This window comes from Mauremys reevesii, linkage group 9, assembly GCF_016161935.1.
Source record: "Mauremys reevesii isolate NIE-2019 linkage group 9, ASM1616193v1, whole genome shotgun sequence".
Taxonomy (NCBI): Eukaryota; Metazoa; Chordata; order Testudines; family Geoemydidae; genus Mauremys; species Mauremys reevesii.
This window is the reverse complement of record NC_052631.1, coordinates 10,531,349-10,544,459: the sequence shown is the minus strand read 5'-3', so window position 1 is coordinate 10,544,459 and position 13,111 is coordinate 10,531,349. Positions and strand designations below refer to the sequence as shown.

General features: G+C 39.8%; 1 protein-coding gene across 1 annotated transcript in view; it reads right to left on the bottom strand.

Annotated features, from left to right (window-relative positions):
- Window positions 1-8,804, bottom strand: part of PEX5L (peroxisomal biogenesis factor 5 like) — a 148,307-nt gene extending 139,503 nt beyond the window's left edge. Inside the window, exon 1 of the mRNA XM_039489739.1 lies at window positions 8,313-8,804. Coding sequence (XP_039345673.1) covers window positions 8,313-8,333 — 21 coding nt within the window. The 5' untranslated portion in view covers window positions 8,334-8,804. The remainder of the gene's footprint in view (window positions 1-8,312) is intronic.
- Window positions 8,805-13,111: the final 4,307 nt, after the last annotated feature.

Sequence of the window (13,111 nt, the reverse complement as noted above, 5' to 3'; positions counted from 1 at the left end):
TGGCAGGGCCACCTTTAGCACATAGCCATATGAGTGTTAAGCTGGCAACCCCGTTAGGGGGCAAAAAAAATTAAACTTGGGGGGGGGAATCATAGAATAAATTGGACGAGAAAGAGAAAATAGAACGACAAGAGGAGAGAAAACAGGCAGTGGCATCTGTGCCAGGTTGTGGCTCACGGGGACAAGAAGGGTTTAGGGGAATAAGACTGGGACTTAAGTCCACCAGTTCAACACAAGAAAGAATTGGAAATCACTGTTATAATATTAACATGCTCCATTAATCATGCCTCTGTTGTTCATTTAAGGAAATTCATATGTAGTATAATGAGAGAAACATTACTCTCCAAATGAAGATGGTGACAAAGACGAGTCTTCCAGCCAGTGCAGCACATTTCAATTGATTAATATTTTTTGGAATCTCACTTAATTTGTCTCGATGCAAGTAAACTGGTGTAACAGTGAACCAGAATTTCAAGTCCTTGAGAAGAACAGCAGTAAAATATCACAGTTCTCACTAGGACTTGCATCAATGTAGTAGGCTTTGCTGAGTATGGTCTTTATGACCCTTGGGCATTTTGGTTTGTAATGTTACAGGACAATGATGAAAATTTGTGACTACAGAAAGCTACCTCTTTATGTACATTTTACATCACCTGCTATGGAAGGCATCTACTCTAGTATGTTTTGTTATATTAACTGCTTCCAAAATGGACCAGGCAGATTTGTGTCCTGTGATATAATCAACTGGTAGAGACTCCTCAACTGGGTAAATAAGCTAGACAACCTGATGAAATTCATATTAGAAAATAACAATTCTATCATATTTTATTTACTGTTACAAAAATGTATTGGATTAAATTCAGTCACACCTGTTTTACATATAATCACAGACTTTCAGCAATCTTAGTTTATTTGGAAACAATATATTCCTAATTTAGTCAATGTCTTGTAGGGCTGAATCTTCTAAAGTGCCTCTAAAATTGTAGATATGACATTCTGTGTATAAGCTTTTTGGGCATGCAAAACCTCAGACGTGTTAGCACAAGTAGCATTTTTGCATGGAACTCAAGTAGCTAAGTGCCTGACAATAAGATCTGTGAATGCAAATGCAAACTGCACTCGTGTATCAGAGTTTTGCATGTTAAAAGTGCAAAAGTCTAAGCATGTGAGTAACTTTACACACATGAACTGTCTCATTGAAATTACTACTTACGTCTTTGCAGGACCGAGCCTTTTGTTGTGGATCATTATACCTATAGCTTTTGTGGCTGGGTTGAGGTCTGTTCTGAACATGTGACCACTAAAACACTTCATCTTATTTTAACACTGAATTGTATAAAAGAAACAGTGCCACCCTCAAAATTAGTCAGTTTCACAAAGTAAGTTAAAAGCAGTTTCAGATACCACAGCAGCACCAGAGTCATCTTGCCAATTTTTTTTCGGGAGGGGCGGTTATTTTGAAATGTTTTCTCTCCAGTTACTATGTGAAAAGATACTAGGGACAATAGGGAAAACTGACTGTAGTGAAACTGAAACTGACTAGATACAGGTGCTATCAAGTGCGCAAAATAAGCAACAGAGAAAACAGACTATACACAAAGTGCTGAAAGAGAGAGAAAGAAAATCTCAGTTATTTCTTTGTTACTATTATGATTGCTTGTCTTAGCGTTGTGCAAAGAGACCTCAACCAGGAATGGAGCTCCATTAGGCTAGACACTCCAAACATGTAGCAGGAGACATTCCCTGACCTGAAGAGTTTACAAGCTAAGTAATCAAAGCAGACAATGGGCTAGTCTACACTACCATGCTGCATCAGCATCAGCGCAGCTGTAGTACGTCTGGTGAGGACATGCTAAGCCAGGGGTCGGCAACCACTTTAATTTAAGGTTTCACGTGCCAGTAATACATTTTAACATTTTTAGAAGGTCTCTTTCTATAAGTCTATAATATATAACTAAACTATTGTTGTATATAAAGTAAATAAGGTTTTTTAAATGTTTAAGAAGCTTCATTTAAAATTAAATTAAAATGCAGAGCCCCCTGGACTGGTGGCCAGGACCCGGACAGTGTGAGTGCCACTGAAAATCAGCTTGCGTGCCGTCTTTGGCACGCATGCCATAGGTTGTCTACTCCTGTGCTATGCCAGTGGGAGAGCATCTCCCACCGACACAGCATGGTTGGACACCACTTTAAGTCAATGTAACTTACGTCGCTCAGGGGGGTGGCTTTTTCAGTGTAGACAAGTCCTATGTGTGGGAGGTGAAACACAAGCATAAAGAGGGGAACTGACTTGCCCAAGGTCAGTGGCAGAACTGGAAGTATAACCCAGATCTCCTGACTACCTAGCCACTAGATTACACTGCCTCACTTGTTATTATAATGGTAGGTAAAAAAGATTTAGGCAGAAATGTGATGATTTTTTTTAAAGTAAACAATGCCCCTTTCACAAAAACTCTTTCTTGACATCAAATCAATTAAAAATGTAGGTTGGGAGATGGTTTTGTTTGTTTGTCTGTCTGTCTTTGTTTTTAAATGTCAGTAATCCCTAAAAGGCTGGATGATTCCTTGTTTGCATGGAACTCCTCTTAATGCACAGTACTTCAACTACCATCAGCGAAAATGTGCTGGAACATTGTAGTAAAATCATGGGATTCTCTGAGACTTTGCAGGATTCTTTGCAAGGTTTCCATAAAGTTACTTAGCTGTTTTGAGGAGCACTTTGCAGAGTCCTTATTGCAGATACCCACAATTTGCACACATTTAAGCACTATTCTTAGCCAATGACATCCTACCACCTACTTCCCTTGAATGGAATGAGAGAGTAATGAGTCTCTTTCACTAGAAATGAGCTCATTTTTAACGTGTGCAGTTTATAACCAGCTCATGATCTACTATTCAAAATTTGAAAAACTGTTTATGAATAATAGGAAAACACACCATCGTATATACCACCCAGCCATTCTGAGTACTTTTCAAAGATGAGCTGTAATAATGATAATTATCAGCTTATCATAATGGAATTTCAGTATGGCTGGGAGTCACCATCCATCACTTTCATTAACGGTTACTCAACACTCCAATTACAAACTCAGATTTTCAGGGCTTCATAACTAAAGCTATACATTTCTCTTGGTCTTCAGCTTTCTGAGCAAAGGTTCGACTTAGCATTGAGTTTAACTGTATTTGTTTTATGCAGCTTGTTTGTAAGACGGACAGTGTATATATAAAATGTCCTGTTTTGGTATATCCCATTGCAGTCGTAACTCAGGAATGGCTTGTTTTCTTATGCTTTTCAAATCACTAACCATGCAGCTAGTGAGGCTGTAGTATTTTAAAAAGAGTAACGAAACAACAAAGATGGGATTTGCAAAATCACTCAGCATTGACATAACTCTGAGCCCACTGAAGTCAATGAGAATTTTACCATTGATTTCAGTAGGAGAAGTCAGGCCAATGCTGAGAGCTTTTGAAAATCCCTTCTTAAATGTTGGAAAATTAGGGCACATATGCAGAAATATTTGTCCTAACTTGTTTTAATATACGCAGCAAATAGTGATGTGAATTGGTACAATATCTCTCACTAGTTCCTTCAAGTTCTTTAGTGTGTCTGACAAATATTTAGCATTTTCCAGTCAGAAGGCCCCAAAGCACTTCACCCATTTAGAGCCTGATCCTGAAAGCACTTTTACACATAGATAACTCTGTTCACATCAGTAGACCCACAGAAGTCCTATGTGTATGTATTTGCAGAACAGGATCCTTCAACTGAAATGCAAATGATGCATATGGATCATTTAATCCATAACTGAAATTCAGCCACCTCTAGGGTAAAACACAGCAACTCTTCAGCAGTGCACAACAACACTGTGTAACAGGGACAGGAAGTGGATAACCTATGCCATTATCAGTTCAGGGAAAAACTAGGGAGACTGAATGTAATTATCTGATTTGGAACTTGGCCAAAACATCAGCGCTAATACCCTGTTCTTGCGAAATTGCCAGCAGAAGGTTAATAACCACAAGTGGTCAGGATTTCTGCTTTACCTGACATGTGGCACCTCCAAACACAGCAGTGCCACTTAGCTACACACATGAAATACCATGCCAACATTCTGCAAAATAGCTCCTTTTGTTCAAAAATCTATTTTATGGAAAGATGAGTGAGTAAAGGCGTAAGAGTGGGATTTTCAAAAGCATTCACACTGGCCTAACTCCACTCCCACTGATGTGGGACTTCTACCACTGATTTCGATGCGAGCTGAGTTAAGTCAATACAGCACACTGTTAAAAGTCCTACCCCACAATTATAATTTATCCTCACTCCATGCCTGGAACTCCCATGAAGCTCAGAGAGAGGTCTGCACCAAGGGCAGTGGCACACACAGCGTCCGATAAAATGTAAAAACTTTGCAACAGATTTTAAGTGCTGTTGTTAAAATGATGCAGATTTTAGAAGGTGACTAAGGCCTGGATCCTGCAATCACCTAAGCAAGGTTTTAACTCTACTCATGTGAGTAAATTTATGCACTTGTGTAAATGTTTGCAGGATTGCAACCTAAGTTAATGGTCCATGGGTCTAGCCTGAAGTTCTCTTCCTCCTGCAGAAGTCCCCACCAAAGGATCAGGCCTCAGAAGGGTAGCTAATATCTGTCTTAGAAAACAGGTCAATACATTCTACATTGTGGACGGCACACTGTTGAAAAGGAGTCGTTTGATCTGGTAAATAATATGGGCCTTAAAAGTTGCTTAAATAATACTAAGATGTGTTTGCTTATTTCAATTATAGTGAAATGGCTTTGAAGGAGCTACGTCATGCACTTCTCTGAGTATTGTCCCTGGGTGTCTTTCTGACTGCCTTGAAAGGTTCAATTCTGCTTTCGTCTCACCCTTTGATTTGGGGTGCACAAGTAACATAGAAATCTGCCCTAAAAATGTGATGTAACGGTGGAAAATGGATTACACCTATAATATGCCTTTCTTTCAAAACTACATTTCCCTTCCAAATTTGTTTAGGATTTCCCTAATATTTCTTTGTTGAAAAAATAAATGAAGTGGTATGAAATTAAGAAAAAAACAGTAGTGGGAAAATCCAGGCCTGATGTAAGCACTGGCTGCACTGGACCTGCACTTGCATATACCAAGGCAGATGTGGCCCTAGATCTTGCTTATTCTGCCCACAAACAAAGCTGTGCATGTGAGCACTAAGAGAGAACACACACACAGCTTGTTGTTTGAGGGATCGGTTCTAAAAAGAATGAGAGAGGAATCTAAACCTAAGACCTACAAGAAAAGAACTTTTTTAAAACTGAGTCATTTTCTGGAATTCCTTGTAACATTTCAAATACTGTATGTACTACAAAGTAATAATTCAGAAAGTAGACACTAATATGTTATGGCTCTGATTTAGCAAATCACTTAAGTATGTGCTTGACTTCAGTGGGGCATGAGCACATGCTTAAAGTTCAGCATGTGCTTAAGTGCTTTCCTGAATCACGGCCTATTTAAGCTAGTCTTGGAGTGTTTATTGCACTCAAAGGGAGACTACAGGTTGGGGCTCAGTGTGAATATGCAAAATGGGTATATTCTCAATCTATATAATGAACAAATGCCATTCATTATATTGTTGTATGTCTAAATGGTTTCATCTTGCAAAAGTCTTCCAAGAAATTAATTGAATCGCAACAATTGATTAATAAAACATTGCATTTGTAAACATCCATATTAAAGTAATTGGATTTTGGATTTTTTTCTTTAAATTCTCGTTTTATGTAGAAGGGCAAGAACTAGGGGAAAAGGAAAATGAGTAATAGCATGCTGGAGTTTATGCATAAGTATGGACGTAATCCTGCATTCTTCTACCATCCGTGACTTCAGTGGGAATTTTGTCTGAGTAAGGAGCACGGGATCAGGTGTTATATAGTATGGCCAATATTTTCAAATATAAGTGCCTAAAATTAGCTACTTAAATCCATATTTAGGCCCCAGTTCAACAAAACCCTTAGGTGTATGCTTCCCTTTAAACCAATGGGTTCTATGAGTGCTCCGGAACTCTTAAAACTTGACTGGTTTTATTTAGGTGCCTACTTTTAAGCAATTTTATATATCATATAATTTGTAGATGATGAACTAGTGACAGAGATGTAAGCATTTCCAATTATCGTAGCTTTCCTCAAAGTTAGCACAACTGTTATCATATTTCACTGACTACTTCACTTTGTAGAAGAACAAAGTAGAACCAAAAGGACTTGAGGTGCTTATGATGCTTCTGCATTTTTTGTTGGCACCTGGGTGGATACTGTAGTTGCATAAAACTGGTAGTTTGCCTTCCAAGGTGGTTTAAATAAACTTTATAGGATATCAGCCCATTATAGATTAATTCGTTCTGCATTTTTCTTTGTCTGACTCACTTAAAAACTCAATAATTAAGCAGTTACCAAACGTGAAGATGCTTTATAAAAGCTTTTTTTAGTCTTTTTACTGGTGCCCTTAAGGATCTTAATGATTCCTGTTGGAACAGCAGCAGAACAAAACTGCATTAAAGAGCTTAATGGGACAAGTTGTTTGTTTGTTACATTTGACAAATATACTGAATAGAATTTTTAATTCAGTAAGCTTTGTAAGTGAGGTTGGTTAGAGTTTAGTTCATTTTTCATTGGTGACATTAGTCTAACTACCAGCAAAATGCTTTTAAAAATTGTGTATTTTAATAGAAAATATTTGTATGTTAGGTCTGATTTTTCTACTATAACTCTAGTGCTAAATGAATTTTTAAAATGGTATTTGTTAAACTGTCCTGTTTTATGACTCAAGTAATATACTGAAACTGCCAAGGATATCAATACACCATCACATTTCCTTTTTAACATTTGTAATATATTTATTCGAAGTTTACAATTTAGTCTTCACAACAAAATAACTCTACTTTTTATAAAGATACAAATATATTTCGCTCACTATCCAAAGTCAGTCATATTATTTATACAACTATTTTTGTTACTGTAAAACAATACACACGTTAACCTACTTCTAACCTAAATTAGTAGCAGTATGCTTATTTCCACCAATTACTTTTCTTGTTAAAACCTATTTATTCTTTAATCACAAATAATAGTATGACACAACAGTTATCATTTGCAGAGATTAAGTAATACAGTTAAGTGGAAGGCAGCAACTGATCTACATTCAATTTTGGAAACAGAAGGTGCTGAATCAGGGTAGTTATTTAACTTGTATGTTAATACAAAGTTTGACATTGGCTTAAGTCTGTAGTAACTGTTCTACATGTCTTAAAACACTGCATTCAGAACCCCACAACGCAGTACTTACTAGTACTGCAGTTACTATGTAAACATCCTTGACACTCACACATGCTACATGGTGCCACTTGTAACCAATAAATGTGTTTGATCATTTAACTCAATGAACAAGATTGGGTCCTAATGCAAAGAAACAGCTTTGTGAGGTTAGTGTCAACTTCTATGCTGCTTTCCTATTTCCTCCTGTTCTCCAGCATACAGCTGGCTTTTTAAGGAAGAGCCACGTGAAGGATAGTGAGAGGCAAGGTTACAGTAATCACGTCCAAAGCACTAGTGAGTTAGCAGCAGGGAGAGGCATCTTCAGTGATGTAGATCGATAGCACCAGAAGCCAAGATTTCTACCTAAAATGTTGAAGTCGCTTAGACATGTGTTTGAAATTCCACCCTACAGAGTCATCCTGGTACTTAGCGAGATGAATCCCCGTCCCATAATATGTAGCGGGGGGTGGGGGGGACAGAAACCGACCACTTCTGAACACAACGCGTCTGTGCAATAAGAGGAAAGCAATGCATGGCTTTAGTGTGGGATGAAATATATGCAGAGTTTGCAAAGCATTTACTCTGCCTCGCCCCTTATTGTTTGCCCTTCACATGACATACATGGAGGGATGCACCAAAAGGGTGGCAAGAGACGCGGGTCAGCTGAAAACACACCACGAACGTTTGCCCTGAAATGATCACTTCAACCTATTTGAATGGTCAGAAATTAACATAAATGTTTGAGCTAAATAAATGAACAAATAAACATCAAACTTCACCTAATTATAAAGTTGGCAGATTTTCACATCCCTCCTTTTTTTTTTAGCTAACCACAGTCGAGTTTTCCCCTCAACTCCGAATGCCACGATCATATTGCACCAACTCACCTGTTGCATGGTGCGAAAGCAGAACCCCCCTCCCCTCTTACACACATCCCACAGAAACTTAACAGAATCACCTTTCTGCAGAGCCAGCTACGCGTGCTTCCCATAGGGTAGCCTACTAGCAACCTCTTACCTGCATGTGTCCTTGGTACATTCTGCTTTGCCTGGTTTGGATCCCTCTGGGCCGAGGCCGACACGTTGTGGGGGGTTTTTTACTGTGCACTTGCAAAAAGAAAAAAAGGAGAAAGAAAGAAAGAAAAAGGAGGGAAAGGGAGCCAAGACTGAATGACTGTTTTTGCACAGGGCTCAGTTTATGCTGGAAGCTGCTGCTTTGTTGCTTTCAGCTGCCCCGGACTGCTTCCTTTTTAATGCAGTGCTGCAAACTGCAAAGGAGCTGTTCCTTCTTGGGGTGCTGAGAGGGAAGGCAGGCAGGACTGAGGCACAAGGGGAGCAGGGAGCTTGCAATGCCAACCAGGAGCTCAGAGAGCACGAGGAGGAGGGAATGCAAACTCTTGCTCTCGCTGGGAGCCTCTACAACTCTCCTCTCCTTTTCAGCCGAACTCTTTCTGGCTTCCTGCTTGGCTCCTTCATTTCTCTCCCTGTCCAAAGCGTCCCCTCCCGTCCATCCTCCTCCTGGAGGGAGCCACAGCCTCCCTCCCCTCCCCCTGCAGGGAAGGGAGCGCGCGGCATCCGGGGAACGTTCTCAAGAGCAGCGCGCGCGGCCAGTGTAGCGCCAGCGTTCTGCCTGCAAACCCAGGGCGAGAGGGAAAAGCTGGATCTAGGGAGATCCCGAGGGATCCCGCCGATTCCTGACGCTCTTTGGCCCCAAGCTCCCAAACTACTGCATCAAAATAGCGAGTACGTCTATCGGCTTGGGCTGCACCAGAAAATATCCGGGACCCGAAGTATCCTGGAGCACGAGCATGGCAAAAACCTGGAACTGGCACCAGGTTTCTGCTGGATCCAAGCACGTTTTAGTCCCGAAAGCCCTTACGAGTATTCTGACGCCTAGCGGGAGACTGAGCGGACCAAGCTGCTCCCGTTGTAATGCAAAAGTCTAGATCCTGGTGCAACCCGGAGCATGAGCGTCACAAAAACCCGAGTATGGGGCATGGATCCAAAGCCAAGCAAGTTTGGGCCCTCACCCCCCCAAATACCATACCCTGAATAGGGAACAAGGCTACTCACTTTGTTACACACCCTGTTGTAGACTTGGCCTTCACAACATCCCCTGGCAACAAGTTCCACAGTACTTCTGTTTGTTGGTTTTAAACCTACTGCCTATTAATCTCATTGGGTGATCCCTGGTTCTTGTGTTATGTGAAGGAGTAAATAGCACTTCCCTATTCACTTTCTCCACACCAGTCATGATTTTACAGACTTCTATCATATTCCCCCTTGGTCGTTTTTTTTCCAAGCTGAACAGTCCCAGTCTTTTTAATCGCTCCACATGAAAGCTGTTCCATACCCCTAATCGTTGTTGCCTTTTTGTGTATCTTTTCCAATTCTAATATATCCTTTTTGAGATGGGGTGACCAGACTTGCACACAATATTCAAGATGTGGACATTACCATGGATTTATATAGAGGTATTATGATATTTTCTGTCTTATTATTTATCATTTTCATAATGATTCCCAACATTCTGTTTGCTTTTTTGACTGCTGCTGCACATTGAGCAGATGTTTTCAGAGAACTATCCACAATGACCAAGTAGCTCCCAACCCACTGTACGAATGTGGTCCTTGAGCACATGAGCACTTGAAAAATCCAAATATGGACCTGGATCCAGCAAGGTCTAGCCTATTTTTTCACATAGACCTCCATAATTTTACCTTCTAGATAGACAGCAAAGGTAGAATCGTGTTACATCAGATAAACTTGTATCCTATACACTAAGATTTTCAAAGGAATCTAAGGGATTTAGATACATGTTTTCTATTAAAAGGTGTTTAAAAATTAACAAAGGTGTTTGTTTAAATCTCTTAGGCTGCTTTGAAAATATCAGTCAAGGGATGATGAGTTTAAACCACTTCTAAAGTGATCATCAACACCTGCTAACCCAATTTGACTGCCACTTTTCAGTGTTACAGTATGAAATTTGGCTGTATCTATAAAGCTCAAGATAAAAGATTTAGGTTATTATAGCTTCTCTTGAAATACAGTGCCTTGGATATGAGTATCTCTGATGGAAAAAGTTAGCTACACTGGTTCTAAATCTGGAAGGAAATATTGGGCAATAGAGTATGGGTGAAAAAATGGACTAAACCTTTCAAGACCTAGGTCCAAGTGCTAGATGCATGACTTTGAAATTATATTGAGCAGAGAAGTATTGGGGGGATGTATTTTTTTGCAGTGGAATTGGAGCAGCTGCACTCCTTCTCTATTTAACTGGTGGAATTTTAGGGAGTAGGATATAAACTAATTGGATGGAGTAGGGATCCAGGTGCCAGAAACATTTTTTGCAGTGTTGCTGTGCAAATTTGCTGCAGGGTCTGGATTTTGTTGATGCATAGGAAATTGCTACTTTTTTGCCAATTTGAAAGAATGCTGGAGATTGGGGTTCAAAATAGGCAGGATCCAGCTAGCAGATATGCATTTTTCCAATGCAATTAGGCCAGAATACATCAGGATCCAGATTTTTCCTGTAGAGTAGGAGCAGCTACACTTATTTTCTATTTAGATCACAGTTTTTGGCCCCAAACCCTAAATTGTGGTAAGATCCAGTTGGATCCATTTGTCAGATTTGAGTTTTTATAGTGCTCATGTGCCAGGATCATGACTTTTTGGTGCAGTTCAGAGAATATCAGAGTTAGAAGGGATCTCAGGAGGTCATCTAGTCCAACCTCTACTCAAAGCAGGACCAATCCCCAGACAGATTTTTGCCCCAGATCCCTAAATGGCCCCCTCAAGGATTGAACTCACAATTAGCTGGCCAATGCTCAAACCCCTGAACTATCCCTCCCCCTACAGTTGGAGGGACAGTATTTGTTCTCTAGTCATAGCATGGCATTTGCGGATGAGGTCCAAAAATTGAACTAATCTGGTGAGATCCATGTGCCAGATCTAGGTTTCTGTGGCACTCATGCATAAGGGTATGTCGGGATATAGAGTTTTTGGTGTGGCAGGTGTGGGTAGATTTTTTCCCTATTTTGATGGTACAACTTGAGTGTTGGTGCCAGAAGTTGGCAAGATCTGGCAAATCAGCAGGATCCAGGTTGTTCCAGCTTTTATCTTTTTCCCCAGGTTGGGAGCTTAAACACTTGGCACCAGCTGGCAAGGAGGCTGAGAAAGCAGCAGTCAGTGGTGTGCAGTGGAGAGACTGAGGGAGATCAAGATGCATGCAAAGATAGATGGATAGTTGTAGTTTCTTGCTGGGGAGCTGTTCTCTGAATGTCTTTTAGTGCGAAGGCAAAATATAAAACACACACACACACACCCCTCTACCAGTTTAAACTCTGTCACTGCTTTATCTCTTTGCAAGTACTCATTTCATCAGAAGTAGCAGCAGCAGAAAGGCCGTTTCTCTCTCCATCTGTTCGTAACCCAAAACCAATGCATGATATTTATTGCTCAGTCACTGTGGTTGTAAAAATGCATGAAGGGTGGAGGAAGGGATAGCATTACTGTACTATGCAATTTTGAACTGTAAAAATAAAGGCAGGGCTCTTTGCAGCAAAGGAAAAGGTGAGTGCTGCAATACATGCTGTTCTATGCTCCTGCTCTACGTGTGAATGTAAGGGATTGTTTTGTGTTGGGAAGTTTTTACTGCAAATGGTTCTGTTTGTAGAAAAGTGCTGTTGTTTCCCTGTTTGGTCTCTGTATGTGGCACCACTGTTGTTTGAAGCAGTGATGTCTGTGAGCTCTGATGTTCTCTCTAAGGCTGGTTGTTGCGGCAAAAAAAAAAGTCATGGTAAAAATAATGCAAAAGTCATAATGCTTGTTAAAAAAGGGAAAAGTCACCATATGGCTCACCATATTTTAATTAATACTAAATTGTCATGAAAAATTATACAAAATGTCAAGTAAAAATCCTTTATTTTACAATAAAATGCTCAGGATAAGATTTTCTAAAACACCTAAGGAAGTTAAGAACTCAGAGCCAGATTTTTAAAGGTATTAGATGTTTAAAGATACAGATAGGTTCCTTGTGTGATTTTCAAAAGCATCTAGACACGTCTCTGCATCTTTAGGTGTCTAAATACCTTTAAAATCTGTCCCTCGGCCTCTACTGAAAGTCCCATTGACTTTGACTGAGAGTTGGATACCTAATTCCTTTAGGCCTCTTTAAATATCCCAGCCTTAACATTTAACTAGTAGTTTAAAACCATTAAAATTTGAACCTTCACTACAGTGGAAAACCAAATTAGTAACAATTAATGGAGTTTTGCTCAGTCAAGAGCTGTCTCGGGTGACAAACCCCATGGCTTCTACAAAAAAAAAAAAGACAAGTCATGATTTTTCTTGTGGGAGTCAGAGCCATGACAAACACAGAGACATAATCTCTGATTAAGAAAAGGACTTACAAATGCTTAATTTTAAATATGTGTTTAAGTGTCCTTTTCTAAGTTGGGGCCTTTAGTTAACTGTGGATGTCGTGAGTACCAAAAGCAGTAACATTATTTCCCACAACAAGTAGTCAACCGGAAATTTCCTTTATGTAAATTGATGGTGATACTTATTCAAAAAGAAATCAATCATTGATCATACAATGCTGTGCTCTAAGAATATCAGAAGCAAGCCCTGTACCTACTGCAGGTTATTCCCTACATTATTCCTCTGAGTTTTGAATCTGATCGCTGTGAATCTTTTGACACTTCTCATATTGGACATTGTATTAAATTGTTGACATCCCAAGATAACATACATCTAGCCAGTGATTTGTGAATCATGGTTAGCTTGGCAATAGATACTGATCTAATGATTTGTTAA